The sequence below is a fragment of the Lingula anatina genome, chromosome 5, assembly GCF_051362555.1.
Source record: "Lingula anatina isolate TDL-2025a chromosome 5, LinAna3.0, whole genome shotgun sequence".
NCBI classification, from domain to species: Eukaryota; Metazoa; Brachiopoda; class Lingulata; order Lingulida; family Lingulidae; genus Lingula; species Lingula anatina.
The window spans coordinates 3992794-4015716 of NC_141771.1; the positions used below are offsets into that span (position 1 = coordinate 3992794).

At 35.2% G+C, this 22923-nt stretch overlaps 3 protein-coding genes across 7 annotated transcripts in view; 1 reads left to right on the top strand and 2 right to left on the bottom strand.

Annotated features, from left to right (window-relative positions):
* Positions 1 to 537, bottom strand: part of LOC106151756 (telomerase reverse transcriptase) — a 31911-nt gene extending 31374 nt beyond the window's left edge. For all 5 annotated transcript variants that reach the window (XR_015334451.1, XM_087012624.1, XM_087012625.1 and 2 more), the window contains exon 1: positions 366 to 537. The gene's annotated coding sequence lies outside the window, so the exon portion shown is untranslated. The remainder of the gene's footprint in view (positions 1 to 365) is intronic.
* On the top strand, positions 199 to 22794 carry LOC106151755 (bifunctional 3'-5' exonuclease/ATP-dependent helicase WRN). Its single transcript, XM_013525148.2, has 27 exons — positions 199 to 775; positions 1448 to 1537; positions 2119 to 2194; positions 2833 to 2908; positions 3684 to 3751; positions 4231 to 4339; positions 5737 to 5811; positions 6053 to 6135; positions 12886 to 12992; positions 13279 to 13385; positions 13732 to 13892; positions 14133 to 14224; positions 14409 to 14481; positions 14821 to 14929; positions 15412 to 15513; positions 16098 to 16181; positions 16936 to 17020; positions 17408 to 17517; positions 17908 to 17939; positions 18264 to 18477; positions 18928 to 19036; positions 19386 to 19501; positions 19795 to 19966; positions 20391 to 20480; positions 20809 to 20971; positions 21643 to 21782; positions 22042 to 22794. The coding sequence occupies exons 1-27, from the start codon at positions 332 to 334 to the stop codon at positions 22255 to 22257; spliced, it is 3303 nt and encodes a 1100-aa protein (XP_013380602.2). The 5' UTR covers positions 199 to 331; the 3' UTR covers positions 22258 to 22794.
* Positions 6508 to 10224, bottom strand: LOC106151757 (UDP-glucuronosyltransferase 2C1-like). The gene is made up of 3 exons (XM_087012628.1): positions 9288 to 10224; positions 8827 to 8860; positions 6508 to 8215 (listed from the first exon to the last, which is right to left on the bottom strand). The coding sequence occupies exon 3, from the start codon at positions 8201 to 8203 to the stop codon at positions 6602 to 6604; it is 1602 nt and encodes a 533-aa protein (XP_086868754.1). The 5' UTR covers positions 8204 to 8215; positions 8827 to 8860; positions 9288 to 10224; the 3' UTR covers positions 6508 to 6601.
* Positions 22795 to 22923: the final 129 nt, after the last annotated feature.

The window sequence follows — 22923 nt, forward strand, 5'->3', positions numbered from 1 at the left end:
TATGTTTAAGTAGTCCTCAACATTTACTGAAGTTCAGCATCTATCTAACAATCTATGAAGTAGCCGTGTGCTTAATTTGGGTCCTGAACATATATGTTCACTACGTGAAGGCAATAGGTGGTACTAGTACGTATTCCATTCAACAGAAAATTTTGATACGAAATTTTCGGCATTTAACTTTCAGGCCTTTAGGCAGAAATACGGATAGCAGGCTCGATCAAACAGACACCATCTGTACAGTTAACGCCATTAGCTTCGTAAATGTTGTATCGAACCAATGCAGCTCTATATGTTGTTTGTGAGCCATGCAGCGTGATTATCATTAGACACTATGGATACAGTGAAAGCCAAATTAAAACACTTACAGAATGAAGTGACTGATCTTCTGGACTCCCTCCAGGATAGAGATAACTCTACCGCACTTTGCAGCAGTATCACAAGTAATGACTGTCATGCATATATGGACAAAGTAACATTGTACTTCAACAAACTACGTGATGCTGTTCACCAGCAAGTTTATAATGGCTCCACCTCCACACAAGCTCTTGGCTATAAAGGGCAGAGGAACAGGGCTACTGAAACTGATGGCGAAATAGAAGATGATTTTGATTATGACTCCTCGGGCAGTACTGTATGCATTGAATTATCGATTAAAGAGGAAGAGGAAGACAACATTGAAGATGGTGTGGAAGATATCGAGTCTGGATTAAACATGTCTGAAGAGATGTTTGGAGATTCTTTTGTTGGAGATGGAGACGCTAAAAATAATAGTGTGGTGAGTGTCACTAGTACTAGTACATTAGATGTGACTCATATTATTAATTAATTTGTTTATTTATGGAAAATTTGTTTAATGTATTAATTTATAGTGTTTGTTGGCTGGAGTATTTGTTTATTCAGCAGATTAGAGAAGTGAGGCAGAAAAATAAATTATATTTACAGACATACTGAAACTGTCGGTCCGATCAGTCATGACCGAGAAAATTTGTCTGGACTGGTAAAAGAGTTTTAAGAGCCGCAATTTTGAATTTACAGTCATCATTCAACATACTTCACTAATAAAATTATATAAAACCCAAAGTGTTTTTCCCTTCCATTTCAAACCTATCACATTCACAAACAAAGTAAGCTCCCCTAATCGTATGTGTCTTAAACAAGTAGGGTTAATTTCAGTCCGACAAAAATCTATTCGGTCCTACAAATTTTTCATTACTGCCAGTCCAAATGTCCGGCCATTCTGAAAAGTCTTCAGCATGTCTGTATGTAATTGAAAAAATGTGTCACTGTTTCAGTTTTTTCATAGGATGCATGAGCCATATGTTGCAGATATATTTTCTATTGTTAAATGTCTTTAAAATGCCTTGACAAGGGTTTAATTGCTAAAGAAGAAATGAAAAGCAAAAAGATAACAAAAAGAAAATGATTTGCATGTAATTTTGTTTTACAGAATGGTGAGCTGGATGCAGGAGATGGTTTGGGTGGTGGAGATGAGGAGGAGGAGGACTTTGGAGATGATTTTGATGATGACATGTTACAGGTAGGATGATAAAGGTTGTTCATTGTCTCTTTTATAATGATGGTAAAAATGCAGTTGTTTCTAAAATGATGAAACATTTTTTCTCCTATGATCGAGGTAACATGGAAGAGTAATTCATGGTTTCATGGTCCTTTGTTAGAGTGTCATAACACCAAGACTCATACATATAAAAGTGCTTAGTCTCTGAAGAAATTATTTACTGTTTAACTCTGCCTTTTTACGTACTTAGTCCAGTAGAAAGGCTCTCCTGGTAGAGTAGTCACCTCTGGTACAAGGGATCAGAGTTTGTGCTATGTTTTAACCCCCTCTCCCTTACCCCTTCCCCCCCACCCCTATGTTAAAACTCATACTTTTCCATTGGTAACTGTAAAATGAGCTAATGTTTCATTTATTGAAAAAGTAGTGCACTATTCAAGTTTTTGTTTTGCTGTCAGTCGTCTTTTATGGCAATTCTGTTGTACAACATTAAAATAGTTTTTGTGTTCATTATTTTTTCATGTAACATTTTTGAAAATTACATCATATGTTATTGAAAAAAATGGGAAATTGATTAAACATTGAAATGTTTTTTTATTTTTCAGCAAATTGAAGCTGCTGAGAAAAGTTACAATGATGAAAAGGAGTTCAACTTGCAGGAGGAGGGGGAGGAGGACTGGGGTAAGATAGAATATTTTTTATTTCTTTTTTTCTATCTTTTTTCTTTCTTTCTTCTTTTTCATTGGTTATTAATCCACACATCATTCATGTATTCATTCGGTTGCTTGTTTTGTTTTGTTTTGTTTTGTTTATATTTATTCAATATACAAGACACCTCCTGTATGGAATTGATTGATTTTAATTAGTGTGTAAAACATTTTTATCCATGAAATATTTTATCAGTTTCATGAAAATAAACTCACATATGGTTCTTCATTACTACATGTAAATAGCGCTTAAATTCATGTGTATTGCAAATTTATGAAAATTGAATATAATATCAATGTCAGAGTAATGATTTGGAACACCCAAAGATCATATCTTGCTTGATGTTCTAGATGTGTACAACTAAACAGTTGATAATTATACAATTTCAGGCCCATAGCCAGCAATTTCAAAAGGGGGGGTTCTTTTTCCGAAAAAAGTGGAGTTTTTACAATGAAATTTCCGTGTACGTAGATCAAATTTTACCCAGAATGGACCTTTTCCTGACAAAAAGTTCGGTTCTTTCAAACCCGCTGACCCCCCTCCTCCCCTGACTACGGGCCTGATTATAGTCACTGTGGTGTTACTTGTTCAATGTTTTCTTTCATCCCCAGACCCTGAGAACCAGCCCACTGACCCCAGATACAGAGAAGTGCTCAAGCAATACTTTGGCTACTCAAAATTCAGACCGTGAGTCCTGAGAAATAGTCTGTTTATTTTGTAGAATATTTATTTGATGCAAAGATGCACACTTCTAAGTGACACAAGTCAAATTTGTCAATTAGCACTAAATGCCACCATATAGCTTCAATTAGTATTATAGCAAGTGTCAGAATTGGAGGATTGGAGTTTTTTGTTGGAGAAAAAGCAATAAAATAACTATTTCAAATGAACATTCATGCCAAATGCCAATTGAAATTATAAAGGCAGCTTGCTGATCATTAGTGTAACAGGAACAAAAGGACCTACATTAATCCTTGGCCATTTACCAGAATGGAGACATTATATCAGTCTGGAGGACAAATGAAGAAGTTATGTACAGCAGAAAAGCAGACTTAGTTGTATTCTTTGTAATTAAAATGTGACAACATAACCATTCCATGGATATAAAAGTTGCAATTACTATTTGATGAGGATTATCATGACGAAAGGGATACATTTTGCCAACATGTGAATGCATGTCAGCTAGGAGTATACCTGTATAACATCGCTCCTTAATTCCACATCTTCTTTAAGCTCAGTTCTTTCTGATTTGGCATTTTGAGTACAATCCAGTGATTCATGACAATAATCTGAATTTTAAAATTGTGTGTTTTGAGAAATAAAATGCCACAATTTATTTTTAAATGACCTACGTGTAAGTTGATGGTTACAGTTCTTTTTTAAATTTTTTCATGATCTACTAAGTAATATGCAAAAAGTTCATATCGTTAATTAATGTGGATACTTTTAAACTATTTTTCAGAATGCAGTGGAAAATCATCAGTTCTGTCTTGAATGATAAGAGGGATAATTGTGTCATTATGGCAACAGGTTCGTCTTGGTTTTCTTACACGTCTTCACCCTGGCAGCAGTGCTGCCACCTGTATAATGGTCAAATCAAACCCTTATATCTAGTACCTGATTAATTAGAAATGACAAATATTAAAACTTGTTATCCCTAATGTAAATATTTTACTCACCGTGATGAATATTTTCACGTTCTGAATTCTTGCTCAGCAAAAAAAGATTACTATCACTTTATAGATTGAACTTCGTGTGTCACCTCTTGACTCAAATTATTATAATTATTGACATCTATCTTGAACAAATATTGTCACAGTGGACCTTTTTTTTCTCTTTGGCATTATCTGAAACTTATATGAACATCACCCAGTAACTCAAATATTTGTATAAACCGAAAACATTTCCCAGTACCAAAGTGTACAAATTATGCATAGTCTACCACTGCTAGTAAATATGCACTTACATGTATATAGCGAGGATCAAAACTCATTTTTGTGTAATTACAGGGTATGGCAAAAGTCTAATCTACCAGTACCCCTCCCTGTACACTGGCCGAGTCACAGTGGTCATTTCACCCCTGATATCTCTAATGGAAGACCAGGTGCTTGGCCTGAGGTATTTAACACTTGTACAATGCATTCCTTAAATGTGTCTTCTTTCTATGTAAATTATTATAAAAGTTACATTTAGAATCTAGTACTGGACTTAAAATTTAATATAATTGACTACATTAGGATCTCCCAGCTTTCAGAGAGAACACATTCAGAACAAGTTGATCCTTAGACCGCATTCTCAACGAGTTGAGCCAGGCTTTGCAAATCCTGAGAACTAAAAATGGCGGACGTAGGCCCCTACATGAAAGAAAAACTGCCTAATCTTTTAATAGTCTCTCCGCCTCTCACCCGCCTCCCCACACGTCGTCCCTGCGGGGTACAGTAATTAAATCTCGGCTCCGTTTGCCATGCGGAAGCTACCTGAGAAATATTAAGTGCGCATGCTCATTGGTCAGTTATTGGTCATCAGCTAGTTCCCCTTCTTCAGTTGAAAGTGGGGAACAAGGCAAACATCAGCATAAGAACGATTGCGCCCTTTGACAAGACTGCATACGCAAAAATTCTGCCCACCTCCAACTCCGTCTACTGGGGCTGGGTATCTCTATATGAATATCTCCATGAATATCTCTGGTGATATTATCTCCATAGATAGTCGATTCATTGCTGCTCTAAGGGCCAATTCATTCCTTTTTCATCTCTGTTTTGAAAGATAATAGAATAGAAGAGCCTTTTTCCTTTGATCGCCTTCAGCCGCCATGCTTTCTTCACCACGAGTTTAACTGATGAGCATGTGCACTTCATATTTCTCAGGTAGCTTCCGCATGGCGAACGGAGCCGAGATTTAATTACTGTACCCCACAGGGACGACGTGTGGGGAGGTGTGTGAGAGGCGGAGAGACTATTAAAAGATTAGGCGGTTTTTCTTTCATGTACGTCCGCCATTTTTAGTTCTCAGGATTTGTAAAGCCTGGCTCAATTCGTTGAGAATGCGGTCTTAGACTAACAGATCTGCAGATCAAATATGCCTGACTCACATGAAAGCTTGCTGGAGAAGATCCCCTGATAGACACTGAATCATTTCCTGCAGGGATTACGCGATAAGCCTTCAAGTGGGTTGGCCATATTTGATCCGCGGATCTGTTAATCTGCAGATTAACTTTGGTTGTGAACACAGCTTTAGGCTTGTCTACTTAGAATACAGGTGAAACTGTTCTCAATCTTGTTATATAATCTGAAATAGTTTCAGATGTATTTCTAAAATACTGCAACTGAGTGAAGTTTCTGAGAGATTTAAGTTTCACAATCATTGTACAAAAAATATTAGAAATACTTGAACTCGTGTTCAAATTTCTAAGATATTTTAAGGGAATGTGGGCCAAGTTTTGAGGGAATATTTTTCACTCAGTTGTCATTCAAGGTAAAACACATTTTTAAGTGCTGTAACCCTCTCTCTTCCAGTGTAGTGAATATCAAGGCCTGCTTCCTAGGCTCAGCCCAAGAGAACACTAGAAAGGTTTTACAAGGGTTATTGAAGTAAGTGTTGTATGGTGCTGAAAGGGTCCATATTGAGAGCCACATTTTTTTTGTCCCATTTTTTGTCTTAAATGTAAGATTAACTTCTGATACCAGTGTCTTGATAAACAACTTGCTATTTTTTAGGGTTGTACCATTCAGTTTTATTTACTTTAGTTGCAGTATATATAAATTTACTCTTAAAATTCATAAATACAGTCTGTGCTGAAAACTTCATAAATTTATGTATTACAAATTACAGTGGTGAATATAGAATATTGTACATAACTCCGGAGTTTGCCTCAACAGCACAGGATGCCCTTACAGACCTGCATAACAAAGTTGGTAAGTTTCAGAATGTAGATAAATTAGAAAAAAACTTAGTGAAAATCACGTGAGATTTCATGAGATACTGAGGAGAGTGCGGTCAAAAATAATGGCAGACTATAAGCCAACAAGTGCAGAACATGAATAAATAAATGACTTTAAAATTAATCCAACGGTAGTTTTCTGGTTGTTTACACTTATGATCTGTAGAATTACAGTCTGTTGCACAACAGTGCAAGTTCACCATCTTTTGGCTGCACTTTTATATTGCAGTCTAGGAAGAAATTCCGAGCATTTACTGATAAAGTTCCACCCTTATTGCTATGAAAGGAAACAAACAAACAAAACCCTGTGGTATTTCTTCAAGTGACACTATTTGAAACTAGGTGGTGGCATTTGATCCAGTTTATTGACAGTTATTTGACATGGCTTCTCTCTAAATATAGATCTTTAAATGAAATATCTGTTGCCCTTTTTGTCCAGCTTAACTTGCTTTTTCTTTTCTCCTGGATTTTGTACACCATCTGCCACAGCAGTAATTATAAACACATTTACAGAGACACCACACACAGAGGAAAAATGCCACCAGTACCATCAGTATAAAAACAATAACGTCCAGTAGCAGATGTTGGTACCATGTATACATGAGGGCACCACTCTTTAAGTGTGCAGCACCATCATGTTTATGAACATAGTTGACAGTATGTAAGATCTTTTCTTCACTTGACACAAGTTGGTCCTGAAAGCGAGAAGAAACTTTTTGGGCATTTTCACGATATTTTGGATTGTGTAATACTTCTGTGATGGCCTTGTAGAGGTCATCAGAGGTCAAGGTTACATAGTCCAGACTGACACCCATTTTAAGGTGTTCCGAAATAAGTTTGGAAAAATATGGCTGGTCACGAGCCAGAGGGATAGCAACTATTGGAACACCATAGTAGGCCGCCCCATGAACCCCTCCAATCCCACAATGACTCACAAAGAGCTTCGTTTTTGGATGTCCTAATAGATCATTCTGTGGCAACCATGGTAGCAGTTTGGTGTTGTTGCCTAGGTTATGAGGCACACTGCCTTGGTAACGCCAGATTACCTTTTGAGGTAGGCGTGCAAAGGCTTCTGCAAACATCTCTCCATGACGAGCAGGAAAATACTTAACCTGCGAACCAAAAGACATAACAATGACGCCATGTTTATCTGTGGACCTCATGAAATCTTCTAAATCTTCTGCCAATGGTTTTGCAGTCTCTATAAAAAAGGAGCCTATAAATACTAGGTTTGGTGTGGAAGGGTTAGGGTAATCAAGGGCTGGATCAGACTTGATTAGTTTCATGGTGACAAGTTCAAAAGTGTCTTGAAATGGCAGCGATCCAGAAATGTTGTTCTTGGTTCGGATGTTTTCCCATTGTGAAGATTGCCAAGCTGCAAATGCGAAGTCAAGTAATTGGAACACTGTGTTGCCAACACGTTGGAAAAATGTCATGTTGTTTGTATATGGCAGTCGAGTACTAGGCACATATGCAGGAGAACACGGCACTTCTTTGTTGGGTGAAATACACGTCACTGATGACAGACCGATGGCTGGCTTAGAGAGATGATCAGTTAGAAAGAAACGACACAGATCAAGCATGTCCAGTAAGATCAGATCAAAGTTTTCTTCCTCCAAGCGGTGAAGAGCTGTTTTATCTGCAAGCATTAAGTTGCAATACTGAAGGTGTTGATTTACTAGCTTCATATTTTCTGTATAGGAGGATGACTTAATATACCTATCCACATGATTAAAATTTTGACAGTAGGGGACACCAAGATTCAAAATTCCATTTGATTTGAAATGTATGAATTTAATCTTTAATTTGGTGAAGTCCCTGTTGGTCATTGACTTGTTATAAGTATCTTGAACATAGAGAGTTATTTCATGGCCATTGGTTGCAAGGAATGTAACAAGTTTCTCCATGTTCATGGTACGAGAAGAACGGCATACGCTGTAGGGAAGTGCCAAAATCTTCAGGGACTGGTTGCTATGGAATAGTGTTGCCATGACAATGGTAAGCAGATAGATAGTTGGTTTTATCCTTGATGGTCTTGTCATGCTGATCGTTTTCTGAAAATAGATGCATTTATATTTTTGTAGAAGATTAGTATTTTATTAAATTACTATCCTTGGGATGAGTCTGCGAGTGACCACTCTTGAAATACACATCATGATTTTATATTTTCATTGAAATCAAATGAGTGAATGGAAGACTGGAATGTATCTCTTGCTGAACTTTTCTGCTGTATGTGTAGGGCCATGCTGTAGGATGGTTGCTAATGTTTTGATAACTTTCACCTATGTTGGATATCTGACAGAATAATATTTTGTTGCTATCATTATTGCCATTTATTTATTTATTTATTTGTTTGTTTGTTTCTTTAAAGGACATAGCTCTGAGAACCACAGCTTAGGCCATTTATTTATAATAAAATAAAAACAAATTTTTCATTGGCTTTTGTGTAATGATGTTTAAAAAAGTGAACAGTTCTTCAGGGAATTAAGGAATTAACATATTCCAGCACTTTGCTCCATAAGTACAAAATATGTTTAGTCTTTATGAAAATGATTTTAAAACTTTTAAACTAATACTATTACTAGTATTTATCTTATGAAAATTTTCTGTTGAATGAATCACAATGGTACAACTGTGCCTTGAAAACATCAAATTGTATTCCTACCTTAATTATACATTTATCTTCCTCTCTGTCTTCTCTGCAATAAAAAAGTCACCAATCTGTCAGTGAAATATAAGTCACTTCTGTGACATGCAAACCATGTGGAAAATACTTAATATTTTCATGTCTCACTTTTTTTTATAAAATTTTACTTTTTTATGATTTCTTAACATGTCCAAAAATTCACCAGCTGATAAGAAACCCAAACACATATTAGAAACATTTGAATCACTATTTAAAGGTATTATTGAAATTCTGTGTTGTTTGAATTTGTTGATTAATCACAAAAAGCTAAGTTCTGCCAGAAAACGCAGTAGATACTCCAGTGCAGTAGACTACTGCAATCATACTGCAAACATGCTTCAAATCTGCTTTGATTTGGGAGCTACATGTAATTAGCATATTTGAAACATGCTTCTATCATGCTGCTAATCTACTGCATTAATGTTCCTCTCTGTACAAACCTATGTACTTTTTGGAGTAGAATTGCAGTAGGCTATGCTGCATTTCTACTGCAAATATGCTCCACACCACTACTGCGTTAATGCTTTTTTGCTACTTCGATACTACAGCATTTTCGTATGGCAAGCCATCACAGACTGGAGTCAAACATCTTGATGTGCTGTGTAGCCAAGGTTTACATGTTTTGTTTAACAAAGACAGTTAATTGCATAATACATCTTTTTGAGGTTACTTCAAGGTCAAACAACACAGTGACTGTCATTTTATGTATGTTGCATCAGCATAAAACCTTTGCCTTATAGGGGTGCAGTCAAAATAATGATGCAAAATGGAAGCTAGTAAAAACATCCAATCTGCGTCTCTGAAGTACATAATACATTGTAACATATTGCAGAATGTTTATATTCATGTTCTAGCCAAAATTTGAATTATTTTTATTTTATGTCTTCATGCCAGTCTGTGATATTGGTCAGTAGGGGAAAGAACTATTTGGGCATTTTCACGCTAATTTGGATTGTGTACTACCTCTTTGAGGGCCTTTTAGAGATCAGAGGTCAGAGTTTCCTAGTCCAAACTGACCCCTATTTTAAGGTGTTCTGATATAAGCAAGGAAGTTAGCACATACAAAGTTTTCTGGTTGTTTTCACTCAGATCTGTAGAATTGCAGTCTGTTGCACAACAGGACAAATTCAGCATGTTTTGGGTGTCACTTTGATATAGCAATCTAAGAAGAAATTCCAAGCATTTACTGGAAGAGTTCCACCCGGATTGCTATGAAAGGAAAAAACAAGCAAACAAAACCATGTGGTATTTCTTCAAGTGATACTATTTGAAACTAGGCAGTGGCATTTGATCCAGTTTATTGGCAGTTATTTGACATGGCTTCTCTCTAAATATAGATCTTTAAATGAAATATCTGTTGCCCTTTTTGTCCAGCTTATTTTGCTTTTTCTTTTCTCATGGATTTTGTACACCATCTGTAATTATAAACACATTTACAGAGACACCACACACAGAGGAAAAATGCCACCAGTACCATCAGTATAAAAACAATAACGTCCAGTAGCAGATGTTGGTACCATGTACACATTAGGGCGCCACTCTTTAAGTGAGCAGCGCCATCAAGTTTATGTACATAACTGACAGTATGTAAGATCTTTTCTTCACTTGACACAAGTTGGTCCCGAAAGCGAGAAGAAACTCTTTGGGCATTTTCACGATATTTTGGATTGTGTAATACCTCTGTGATGGCCTTGTAGAGGTCATCAGAGGTCAAGGTCGTGTAGTCTAAACTGACACCCATTTTAAGGTGTTCTGAAATAAGTTGGGAAATGTATGGCTGGTCACGAGCCAGAGGGATAGCAACTATTGGAACTCCATAGTAGGCAGCCCCATGAACCCCTCCAATCCCACAATGACTCACAAAGAGCTTTGTTTTTGAGTGTCCTAATAGATCATTCTGCGGTAGCCATGGTAGCAGTTTGGTGTTGTTGCCTAGGTTATGAGGCACACTGCCTTGGTAACGCCAGATTACCTTTTGAGGTAGGCGTGCAAAGGCTTCTGCAAACATCTCTCCGTGACGAGCAGGAAAATACTTAACCTGCGAACCAAAAGACATAACAATGACGCCATGTTTATCTGTGGACCTCATGAAATCTTCTAAATCTTCAGCCAATGGTTTTACAGTCTCTATGAAAAAGGAGCCTATGAATACGAGGTTTGGTGTGGAAGGGTTAGGGTAATCAATCGCTGGATCAGACTTGATTAGTTTCATGGTGACAAGTCCAAAAGTGTCTTGGAATGGCAGTGATCCAGAAATGTTGTTCTTGGTTCGGATGTTTTCCCATTGTGAAGGTTGCCAAGCTGCAAGTGCAAAGTCAAGTAACTGGAACACCATGTTGCCAACTCGTTGGAAAAACGTCATGTTGTTTGTATATGTTAGTTGAGTACTAGGCACATATGCAGGAGAACATGGTACTTCTTTGTTGGGTGAAATACACATCACTGATGACAGGCCGATGGCTGGCTTAGAGAGATGATCAATTAGAAAGAACCGACATAGATCAAGCACGTCCAGTAAGATCAGATCAAAGTTTTCTTCCTCCAAGCGGTGAAGAGCTGTTTTATCTGCGAGCATTAGGTTGCAATACTCATAGTGTTGATTTGCTAGCTTCATATTTTCTGTATAGGAGGATGACTTAATATACCTATCCACATGATTAAAATTATGACAGTAGGGGACACCAGGATTCAAAATTCCATTTGATTTGAAATGTATGAATTTAATCTTCAGTTTGGTGAAATCTGTTTTGGTCATTGGCTTGTTATAAGCATCTTGTACATAGAGAGTTATTTCATGGCCATTGGTTGCAAGGAATGTAACAAGTTTCTCCATGTTCATGGTACGAGAAGAAAGGCATACGCTGTAGGGAAGTGCCAAAATCTTCAGGGACTGGTTGCTATGGAATAGTGTTGCCATGACAATGGTAAGCAGATAGATAGTTGACATAGTCCTTGGTTGCCTTGTCATGTCGATTGCTTTCTGAAATAATTGCATTTATAATGAGGAGTCAAAATAATAATTGATTACAATGAAAGACTGTAACAGCTGATTACTTTTGTTATGTAGACAATCAGATTGATGAGCATTTTTTTAGGCCTATTTAGTAACAACTTTTTCAGCTTATTAATATTATTAAAGCAAGTTTGAGGGTGCCAAGAAATCTTTAACATTTTTAATAATTTGTCCATGAAGTGGAGAATTTCTTTATGTATGGCACATCCTAGATTAAGGTGTTTTTTACAACTTTTCACCTGTTTACAAAAAACCTATTTAAAATGTGCCTTCCTGTTTATTTCATAGTGAAGAATATCACTATCTCCGCCAAGGAGGTTATGTTTTCACCCCTGTTTGTCTGTCTGACTGTTTGTTTGTCATCAACATATCTCAAAAAATTATGGACTGATTTTGATGAAATTTTCAGAGTAGGTGGGAAATGGGTAAACTTAGGAGTCATTAGTTTTTGGTGGTGATCTGGATCAACAATCAGTCAATAATCAATAATGATAAAAAAAATGCTGCCTTGGCAGAGGTCTGTGCTCTCAAAGTGCTTTTCTAGTTACATTAGTTGTGTTAGACATTTTATAATCACAAAAACACTTAATAAATCTTAATGCTAGTCTAAGAGTGTAAGGTGAGACAGGATATGGTTGTATGCATTCTGCAAAATTATGAATGCTGGTTGTGTATTTTATCTTTCATTGTTGGAGGAAGGGGAAGGCTAAGGCGGCACATTTAACACTTTGTATGTAGACCTGATCTTCTTAAAATATAGAATAAATGAATGTTGTTTGAGGAAAGTTGGATGTATTTACCTATTTACACATACACTTAGCAAAGCTTTTACAATATATAATTTTTCATGAGACGTCACCAAACAAAATAAATTTAAACAGACGGTCAAAACAGTCTTTGCCAAATGCCCATTTTTCTTATTCAAAGTTCATGTGCTGGCAATGAATTTATATTTATAAAGGGAAGTTATTGTGTTTGGTGAGACAGGATATGATTGTGTTAGTTGTGATATTCTGTTCTTCTAGGCATAGACCTGGTGGCCATTGATGAGGCTCACTGTGTCTCCCAGTGGGGGCATGACTTCAGGTCTTCCTACAGATCTCTGGGAAGCATCAGGCTACTTCTGAAGGATGTGAGTATGCAATTTTTTATTTATAATCCATCTGATCTGGACAATTTCAATATTTAGCCATTGATATAAAAAGTACTGTATCTTTTAGCTGAGTTAGTTTTGAGAACATTGTTCTAAGTTCAACGTAATATTTGATTAAAAACATCTTTTTAAATATTATTACAGGCCCTGTCCAGGTCCCCGTGGTTGCCTAAGAGCCATCCCTTTGCCTTTAATTAAAATTAGTTACATTGGATCCCTGTGGTTGCCTTGACGACCTTCATTTAGTTGCACTGAATTATTCCAGGTCCCTGTTGTTGCTTTAACAGCCACTGCCACACCGGAAGTGAGAAAAGACATCTGTCGCTCTCTTAAGTTGAAAAATCCAATAGTGACGTGTACAGGATTTGACAGGTAAGACAGAATTCTCCAGATATCTGCAGTGATAGCTGAAAATGTGTCTTTGTGACAGACACATGGAAAGAAAATGCAAAGTAGGTGAATTTTTGGGAGATAGGGGGGTACTTCATTACTGAGAGAGAGAGAGAGAGAGAGAGAGAGAGAGACAGAGAGACATAGACAATAAAAATAATTTTAAAAAATTAACTCTTACAGCAAATTACTGTATAAATGACTTATGAGTTACACATTTTGCTAAACATTCTAATACAGGACAAAAACCTTCAAGTTAAAAAATCCCTAAACATCTAAGCCTATCTGTGTATGGAAACTTGTCATTTTCTTTCTCATTGTGGCTCAGACCTAACCTGTTCCTGGCAGTCACCATGAAGTCCAAAGATGTGGCCCAAGACTTGAGGTCACTGATGGTCAAAGAGGGCAAAAACCACCATTTTGATGGTGCCACTATCATTTACTGTCCTACCAAGAAAGCTACAGAAGAAGTTGCTAGGACCTTACAAGGTATCTATCTCTCTCTCTCCCTCTCTCTCTCTCTCTCTCTCTCTCTTCTTGCCTGCCTGCAAACATACCTATCAATCTACATACCCACCTACCCTTCCCCAACACTAATATATATATTTATTTATTTATTTGTTTATTTATTTATTTATTTATTCTTGTAAGCATTAAAAGGCAGTCCTGCTTTCACAAAGCAAACAACAATGCAGAACTCCTTTATATATATTTAAACCATAATTTTAGGAATGGGATTGGACTGTGTGTATTACCATGCAGGATTGGATATCAAAGTGAGGAAGGAGCGACACAGGAAGTTTGTCACAGATCAAGTACAGGTAATTAAAATTAAGACCATAAACATTAAGAAAACTAAGATTTAAAGTAATTAATCTTTGTTTTGTTTTGAATGATAGAAAGATAAAAATGGCAGGTGACTCAGGTATATAATTTTTTGGTTCTGAATTACATGTGGTATTTGTAATTCTATGTCACATTTTATTTATTTATTTATTTGGTCAGGTTATTGTGGCAACTGTGGCTTTTGGGATGGGAATAGATAAGCCAGATGTGAGAAATATTATCCATTATGGTGGTAAGTATGCCATGTAGCCTTGCACTACACCTGCTGCGGTGGCAAGTGCACCATGTAAGCAACCATAGTAAAGCCAATATTAGAATTGATTGAACTTATTCAGTGAATAAAATGTGAGTTTCTGTAAGAATTGCACTCATTATAATTGGCTTTAATTTACCTTAGAAATGGATGCACATTCAGATCAGACACTGATTGGAATAAATTATAATTATTGTGTTGAAAAGACCCATAAATATAGAATGTTTGTAATTCAGTGAAAGTAAACAGGTCTTGTATTTCGTGTATTTCCCAATTATGATATCTTCTAGAATAGAATTCTTTCCCTTTGTATTCCAGCTCCCAAAGACATCGAGTCTTACTACCAGGAGATAGGCCGAGCAGGAAGAGATGGGGGACCCAGTTCCTGCCACGCTTTCTACAGTAGACAGGATTTTAATACAAACAGGTGAGCTTCAAACTCTGAAATGGCATGTGGCACATTTTGTGTGATTTAAAAGATGTCTGGAAAAGTTTGAAAAATTAATTGCACTTTTTTGTAGTGATTGTTATCTTTGGTTGTTGTCAACTTGTTTATGAATCCCATATCTAACAACATACTGTCTTCATGTACTTCCAATTCAAGCTAGGTACCAATGTAGAATTTTGGCCAAAATTCTTAATAGTATTTCTCCTCATATCATGAACACTTAAAGGGAGAAAAAGGAAACAACTCTAATCATAGTCTATGCAGATAGACAGTTTAAATGCAGTCTCTCTATTCAGCTGGACATTTCAACCATATAGCTGGAAGTTCTGTTACATTTGAACTGCACTTTTATAATCCCATCTGCTGTACTTAAAGATGTATTTCACCACAATTATATGTACCTTTGTGAAATAAAGTTTTTCAGTATTTCATCCACTGTTTTTTTTTTTTTTTCTCATCAGGTTTTTGCTACGAGATCTGAAGAATGCTACTTTCAAGGAACACAAGCTAAGCATGTTGGGTAAAATGGAGCAGTATCTGGCTACCGCTGGGTGCCGCAGAAAGTAAGACTTACATTAACTCATTTAATGTATATATTTTATTAATGGTACACTCTCTGTACCCCCTGAAATCAGGGACCTCTGAACTATATTGCGTATATATAATTTAAGCACAGGCCCCTGTGGGAATACACCCAATCAGCTACCTTGCAGTAAACACTAGTGCACCTCATTATGTCTTAAAGTGCAATCTTACATGGTCGTGAGAACCTGAACTTTTTGTTTTATTTAATTTTATTTTATTTTTATTTATTTATTTATTTATTTGTTATTATTATTATTATTATTATTTTTTTTTTTTTTTTTTTTTTTTTTTTTTTTTTTTTTTTTTTTTTTTTGCTCAAAAAAATTTGCTTTTGTACAAAAATCCTTGGTAAATACCTTAATTACTCTTTAATAAAGGTTCTGTTGGAAAATGTTAATTTGTTTCAGACAGCATTATCTTTATCTTAGCAATATTGTATTTATTTACATTCTCATTTAGCATTTAATATTCATTTTAAAACAAACGCTGAAGCAACCACATCAAACTTCCATATGCAGGTTTATACACTGCATTATTCTGCTTGTCACTGATATTTTCTTAGTGCCTTGATCAGCCATTTTGAGCAGAAGGCATACAAGAGTTCAGTGGAGGGGACAGAGGACTGCTGTGATAACTGTAGAAGAAGGTAAGACTGGGTTCCCATCACTAGATCCATCTAACAGGATCGGTCCATTTCCATGGTTTTTTTTTTTTTTTTTTTGCTAAATTGCTTTCACCTGAAGTGGCTAAGATGTCTAGGATGCCTACTAAAGCTTCTAAACAATAGTTACTTACCCCCTGGCAGCTTCAGTAGGCGTGACAGACATCTAAGCTGCTTAAGGTAATTGCAATTAAGGGAGAATCCCCTTGAAAGATCCACAGTTTGTTGGATAGGGTCTGGGAATGGTCTCTAAGAGGGGCATCTGTTTGATATTAGGACGAGATTGTAAAAAGTGAGCCCCAGAGTGATAACTGTGGATTACCAGAATGATAACTGTAGAAAGTAAATACTGATAACTGCAGAAAGTGAAAATTATAACAGTAAAATAAGGTAAGAGTGAGAACTGTAAAAGATGAGGGGGGGGGGGGACTGTAGAAAATCACAGAGTGAAAACTAGCAAGTCAGAGTGATAAACTGTAGCAGAGGGCAATTGGTAGCTTTTAAGGTAGCTTTTAAGGTAAGAGTGATAATTGTAAAAGGTAAAAAGGATAATTGTAAAATAAGGAAAGGGTGATAACTGTAGAAAATTAGTCCAAGAGTGATAAACTGTAAGCAGCAAGAGTGATAATTGTAAAATTTATGGTTAGAGTGATGACTGTAGAAGAAGACAATGGATTATGGTCATAGAAGTATTGACAAATTGTTTTAAAATGCTCCATTTTCCCATTATGCATTGCAGACTTAGGAACAAGGCACAAGGAATAATATCAGTGGTAAAAACAGATATGTCAAAAGAAGCCAAGGACTTGTTGACTGCAATACAGGTACCATTATATTTTTATATCGATGACTCTCCTTAATTATGTCACTGTGAATTTTGAATTTTAAATCATACATCAAAACCGTACTTTGAATATACTGTTCATGGTTGATAAAGTGGTCATTTTCACCAGCGTCTTCAGTTCCAAATCAAAAGATGTCTTTATTCAATTTAAATCAGATATTTATAACAAATTGCCAGTCAAAATAGCAATATTTCACATGCAGCTTTTTCACTTTCCACTGAGAAACTCTGGAAGATAACTCTCACACACACCTAATGAATGCCAACACATCTTTTACTTTTGACTTCATTCAAGTATGTGGGAATTGAACACTTCCACAATCACTCAGTTTTGAACCCAAATAAACCTTATTGTATTTCTTTTCAGATAACAGGTGAGAAATGTGGGATTACAACTCCCATCCTCTTCCTCCGTGGCTCCAGCAGCAAGAAGCTTTCTAATTACTATACAAGCAGGCCAGAATTTGGGATGGGGAAGTAAGGAAAAATATTTATTGACATGTTATTTTGAGTGAAAATGCACATTTTTTATTAATGTACTCTTGGATTTGAATCTGATTTAAAAAAAAATTCTTTTGAAGTATTATGAAATTGGAGTTTTTGAAACTCTTTTTTTTTTAATCTAAATAATTATGTTATTTTGATACTGATTGAAGCTCTTTTATTAAAAGTTTGGGAATAATACTAGTTACCAGCCAATATAACTAATAAAGTCTGACTGTAAACCAACTGAAATTGGCAGATCAAGTACCAGTTGTTGTTTTTATTTTTTTTTAATTCTTCATTTCTGCCATTTTGTTTTATTATTGAAATATTTATTAATAATCAAATAGATAAATTCTGACAACTTTTGAAAATATATTTTAGATACAGAACAGAAAATTGGTGGAAAGCCTTTGGTAAGTTGAAGGGAGTTTTTTTTATTATTTTCATGATGAAAGAGGCAACTAGGTGCAATATATAGTTGTTCTTCTTGTAAATTATATTTCCAATATGCAAACGTGAATAATTTGGTTAATATAATTGTGAAATATTTACAGTTAACTTACTAACTGGTAATGTAAGTTATTAAATCTTGAGTGACCATTTGAGTGAAATCTTGAGTTACAATTTTGCACAAAGTAAACAATAGTTCTGTTTATAATAATCTGATTCATTTAACTGTTTACTTGTTATTATTTTTCTAATTTCAAAATATAATTTTGGTCTTTTCTTTAAATCAGCTCGTCAGTTAGTTACAGAGGGCTACCTGGTTGAGAAAGTGTTGCAGGGAACCAGTTTTACCTACACCGCAGTGGAGTTGTCACGTAAAGCCAAGGATTGGCTCTCACATGCTGCTGTCAGTGGGTCAAATGGACCAAAACTGATGATTGAGCCAAACATGGAAGTAGTTACTTATGAAAAGGAGAAGGAAAAGGAAGACATTCCCAAGCCCAGGTATTATAGTTATATATTGCTTATTTCACAATTTATTTTTTCTCTTAGATTATTTGTTTTATTGATATCTGTAAAAAAAGGTTATAGCTGGATCTACTGGGTTTTAAGCTGATCTTTAACTTTACTGTACTTCAGCTTTATATTTATTAATTTTACTCTCGATTTATCAATATTGCATTTTACATATCTTATGCTACTTATCTTAATATCTTAAGACTACTGTTGTTTCTTGTTAAATGGATCTTAGACTTAACATATAATTAAATAAATACAGTTATTATTATTTGAAAAATTAAGTTCTCTTTGCAGTTTTATTTTAGAAAGGGACATTATTATCGTTTTGATTTCTGTTCCCCATATGGATTTTGATGTTCTTTAATTATAACAGATTTCTCAAATTATTGACTGGGTTAATTGTTTATATATCCTGCTCTTCACTAATGCTTACAGGATCCTTCCCATGGTTCCAACAGGAACATGGCTGTCCAGTCGTGACCTTGGCTTGACCCCTGTTGCTAGGGCAACTGTGCAAATAGATCCCAGGGAACAAAAGTTGCAGGTATGGCTTAACACATTTTCTGAAACTTTTCAGTCTTTCACTTTTCAAAGTAATAATTTTTTTCCAAATATCTATGAGATGTCTCAAAACAATTATATAAGATTTTTAATAAACAGAGTCAGAATGACAAATATTATTTTACCCACTCATCAAGTTCAGCATGGTTTGGCAAGTTTGAAGTAATTCAAAATGGTATAACAGACCAAATCTATCCAGCAAGTGAATTTTTTTAGCAATCAGGACAGTTGAAATGCACCACCCTAAATACCATACAAAAATAACTTACTACATGTACAATACAAACGGAACATGACAATAACAACATCATGCATATAATTATGAATTTCAGGGTGAGTTGTACGCAATGCTGTTGACTCTGAGGAATCAAATAGCACATTCTGAGGTAGACATAGCACCCTACATGATTGCCAATAACAAGAACCTTGCTGACATGGCCAAGATAAGGTATGGTAGTTTTATGATTGCAGCACTTTCATATTTATATTCTAACCAAACTGATTCTATCTAAAGAGCTGCCACCTTGTGAGTGAAATGGTGTTCAGGTCAGTGCTGCCACCTGGTAGTCATATTTTTATTTTTAGCATTACCAAGTGAAGGCAAAGAATGTTTTGCAATCCTTCCTTCAGCTGAGTAAAGTATTCCCTTTGATATCATTTCCTTTTACGTATTTATAAAAAAAATAATTTCATGTTGGAGCATAACAGTATATAAAAAACTTATCCATTTTTGTTTTTTAGACCTTGCTCACTAGAGAGCCTAAAGAAATTAGAAGACTACCCAGAGACAAAGGTTGAAAAGTATGGACCAAAGTTTATTGCCAAGCTTCAGGAGTTCTGTGATGCAAATAATGCCAAGAAAGATGTTTTTCCCGAAGAGGTTAATAGCAGTAGTTTAACAGGAGGGATGAAGGTAATTTGTATGAACTACTGGTACAGAATATATTCAGAAGCTTGTGCTTATGGATCTGTACAATTGTCCCTTAGACACTATTGGTGAAGTATTTATTTAACAAATTTTGGTAGAGTATTTTTACCATCAAATTTTGAACCCCACTAATGTATGATTTTTATGTGCTAAATTAAACTTATTATTAACTTTTTATTTAATCCAATTTTGTTAAAAGATGAATTTGAATGTATGCCACAAGGTTTTATTCAGTCTTTTTGAAAAGGAAATTTAGGCCTTTTTTTGGAAATGGAATTTACTGCAATTTTAAATAACATTTATATCAGGTTATTCAAAACCTAGAGCCCGCTGTCTTTTTAATAAAATTGAATGTGTATTATACATGTACAAGTTTATTTGCTTTCTGTGTTTGTATGATACATTTCAGTGGGATCCTAAGTATGACAGGCTTGCTGAGAAATTGTCAGAAACTGTGAGGACATCGTATATGATGTTTGAAGGGGAGGGATGGAACCTTGTGAGTAACAGCAGTAACAGAGAAAAACACCTCTGCCAAGGAAGCTCAGTTCTCGTTAATTTAGACAAGTTCACTCTTTAATAATGGTTCACTATCAAAATCATATGGATTCTAAGTAAGACCATGTCTGACCTATCCTGAATTTTATCATTAGTCATATTTTCTCATAATCATTTTTACAGCAATAAAACTTTCATAATATAATTAAATAAGATTTATTTTTATCATTATTAATTAATTTTCTTTATTATGTTTATCCCTGTTAATTTATTATTCTTATTTTATTTATTATTATTATTATTATTATTATTATTATTTGCCTTTAAAGGACAAAATCAGCAACACTAGGGGCCTTAAAGTGACCACAGTGGAGGGTCACCTGGCTGAAGCTATCCGAGTGGGACTACCAGTGGACATTGAACGCGTTGGCATCACGTCCAAAGTCCACAACATGATTTGTGAGGCAATACGGTCCCCTGCTGTCAACTCAGGTGGCTGTTACTTGTGTACAGAAGAAACCATTGTTATTATTTGATAATGATAATAATATTAGTAATACAGACTGTAGCATTTACAATGGTCTCGGGCTAAATGTCAAACTCTTTACTTTTCCAAATTTTACTGTACTTGGGTTTACCATTAAGAGAAAGAGAGAGAGAGAGAGAACAATCCAACTTGCACACTCATATGTAATGAAATGTAATAACAGAAATGCTTTGGACTCACATTGTCTGACAAGATGGACTATAATTTGTTAATAAATGACACAATTATTGTGAAATTAAATAAAAAGATTCATCCAGATACTTTTAACTAAAGAGCACATTATTTAATTGAATTTTAACGTCTTGTTACAACAGTTTGTAACACAGTGCAATTGAAGTTGGGTCAGTTTAATTTTGTGATTCCGTTACTGGGCTTTTTTTCTACATTGGGTCAGTAGATTCTCAAACCCTGCTATCCTAGAACCAGTAGGCAAAAATACTTTTTTGATTAGATATGGTTCGTCTCTTTTGATTGTTAAAACCTACATTTATTAAGGATCATTTTTAACTAATGTGCAATTAAAAATATTTTGTATTGATTATTATTTTTAGTTCTGTAATACCTGGTTATATAGCAGGTTGAGGTAATTACATTAATTTTTTGGCCTTGATTTCAGACATCTCCAAGTTGAGTCCCATCAAGGACCAGTTACCGGACTATATCTCCTTTGGACAAATCAAGATTGTTGTTGCCATTTTACAGCACCAGTTTGGAATGTCTGCTGACACTGACAGTGGTGACACTTGGAGTGACACGGTAAGATATCGGTCTCTTTCTTTGTCTGTCAGTGAAGGAGATCGAGATACTTCTTTAGACCAATATTTAATTTGGTAGTGCTTATATTGAGCTTCAGTTATTCTTGAACTATTAGAATTATTATTGTTTTTATTTTCTTTTTTTATTTTTCAAGAAAATTTATGTAAATTAGTTACTGATTTGTGGAAATGTGCATGATGAAGTTAAAATCTTTGGTCAATTTGGCTATTTTATTTTATTTTATTGAATCTTGTTTCAGGCCAGTAAAGCTCAGCTGTCAAGATCATATTCAGATAGTGCTTCCACCTATAAACCTGCAGGCCTTTCAGCTGGTGCTGCCACCTTTAAACCTGCAGGTTCCTCAGCTGGTGCTGGACAGGGGGCTGAGAACAGCAAGCGTAAACTTCCAAGTTGGATGTCTTCATCCCAAAAGCCAAAAATGAAAAAAATGAAATCAAATAGCCTTTTCAGTTGAACAAATTTCAGCCTATAGCAGATGACTTTCACAGATATTTTAAAATGCTTACCAGGATTTGACATATCAAAAGGCTGTTTACATTGTTCGTTTGAACTATATATTTTTCTGTTTGTTATTCATAGTACTAGTATTGCATTTTTGTTAGAATAAGACTATGACAGTGATGAACTGAAAATGATTAAAGCAACAAAATGAATGCATTACGTTTGTGGAGAATTTTTTTTTTGTGTGTGTGTGTGTGTGTGTGTGTGTGTGAACATTTGTTTTTTATATCTGTTTGTCTATTTTTATTGATGTTTCATATCTTCATTTACTTATCAGCCTTTCATTGCATTAAAATTAAACATACCATCATTCATGTTAAGTTTACAGTATTATGGTGTAAGTTTCTGCTAACTTAATTCAAAGAAAAACTTAAAATGGCATATGAAGTTGAATCTTGTTACTCCTATTCTTTGCTTCTTTTCACAAAATAGTATATAGGTAGTCCCACCCTATCTATAGAGTTTGAATAAATATTGAATAATTCTCTGATTTGTGCTTGAAATTGGATTCACTGTTAGATTCTGTGACAAATGAAACATTTCCATTTTTAAAAAGCAAGTAAAGCAAATTGTTGCCATCTCATGGAAGCTCAAAGTCACACTTTGAAAACGTAACAGA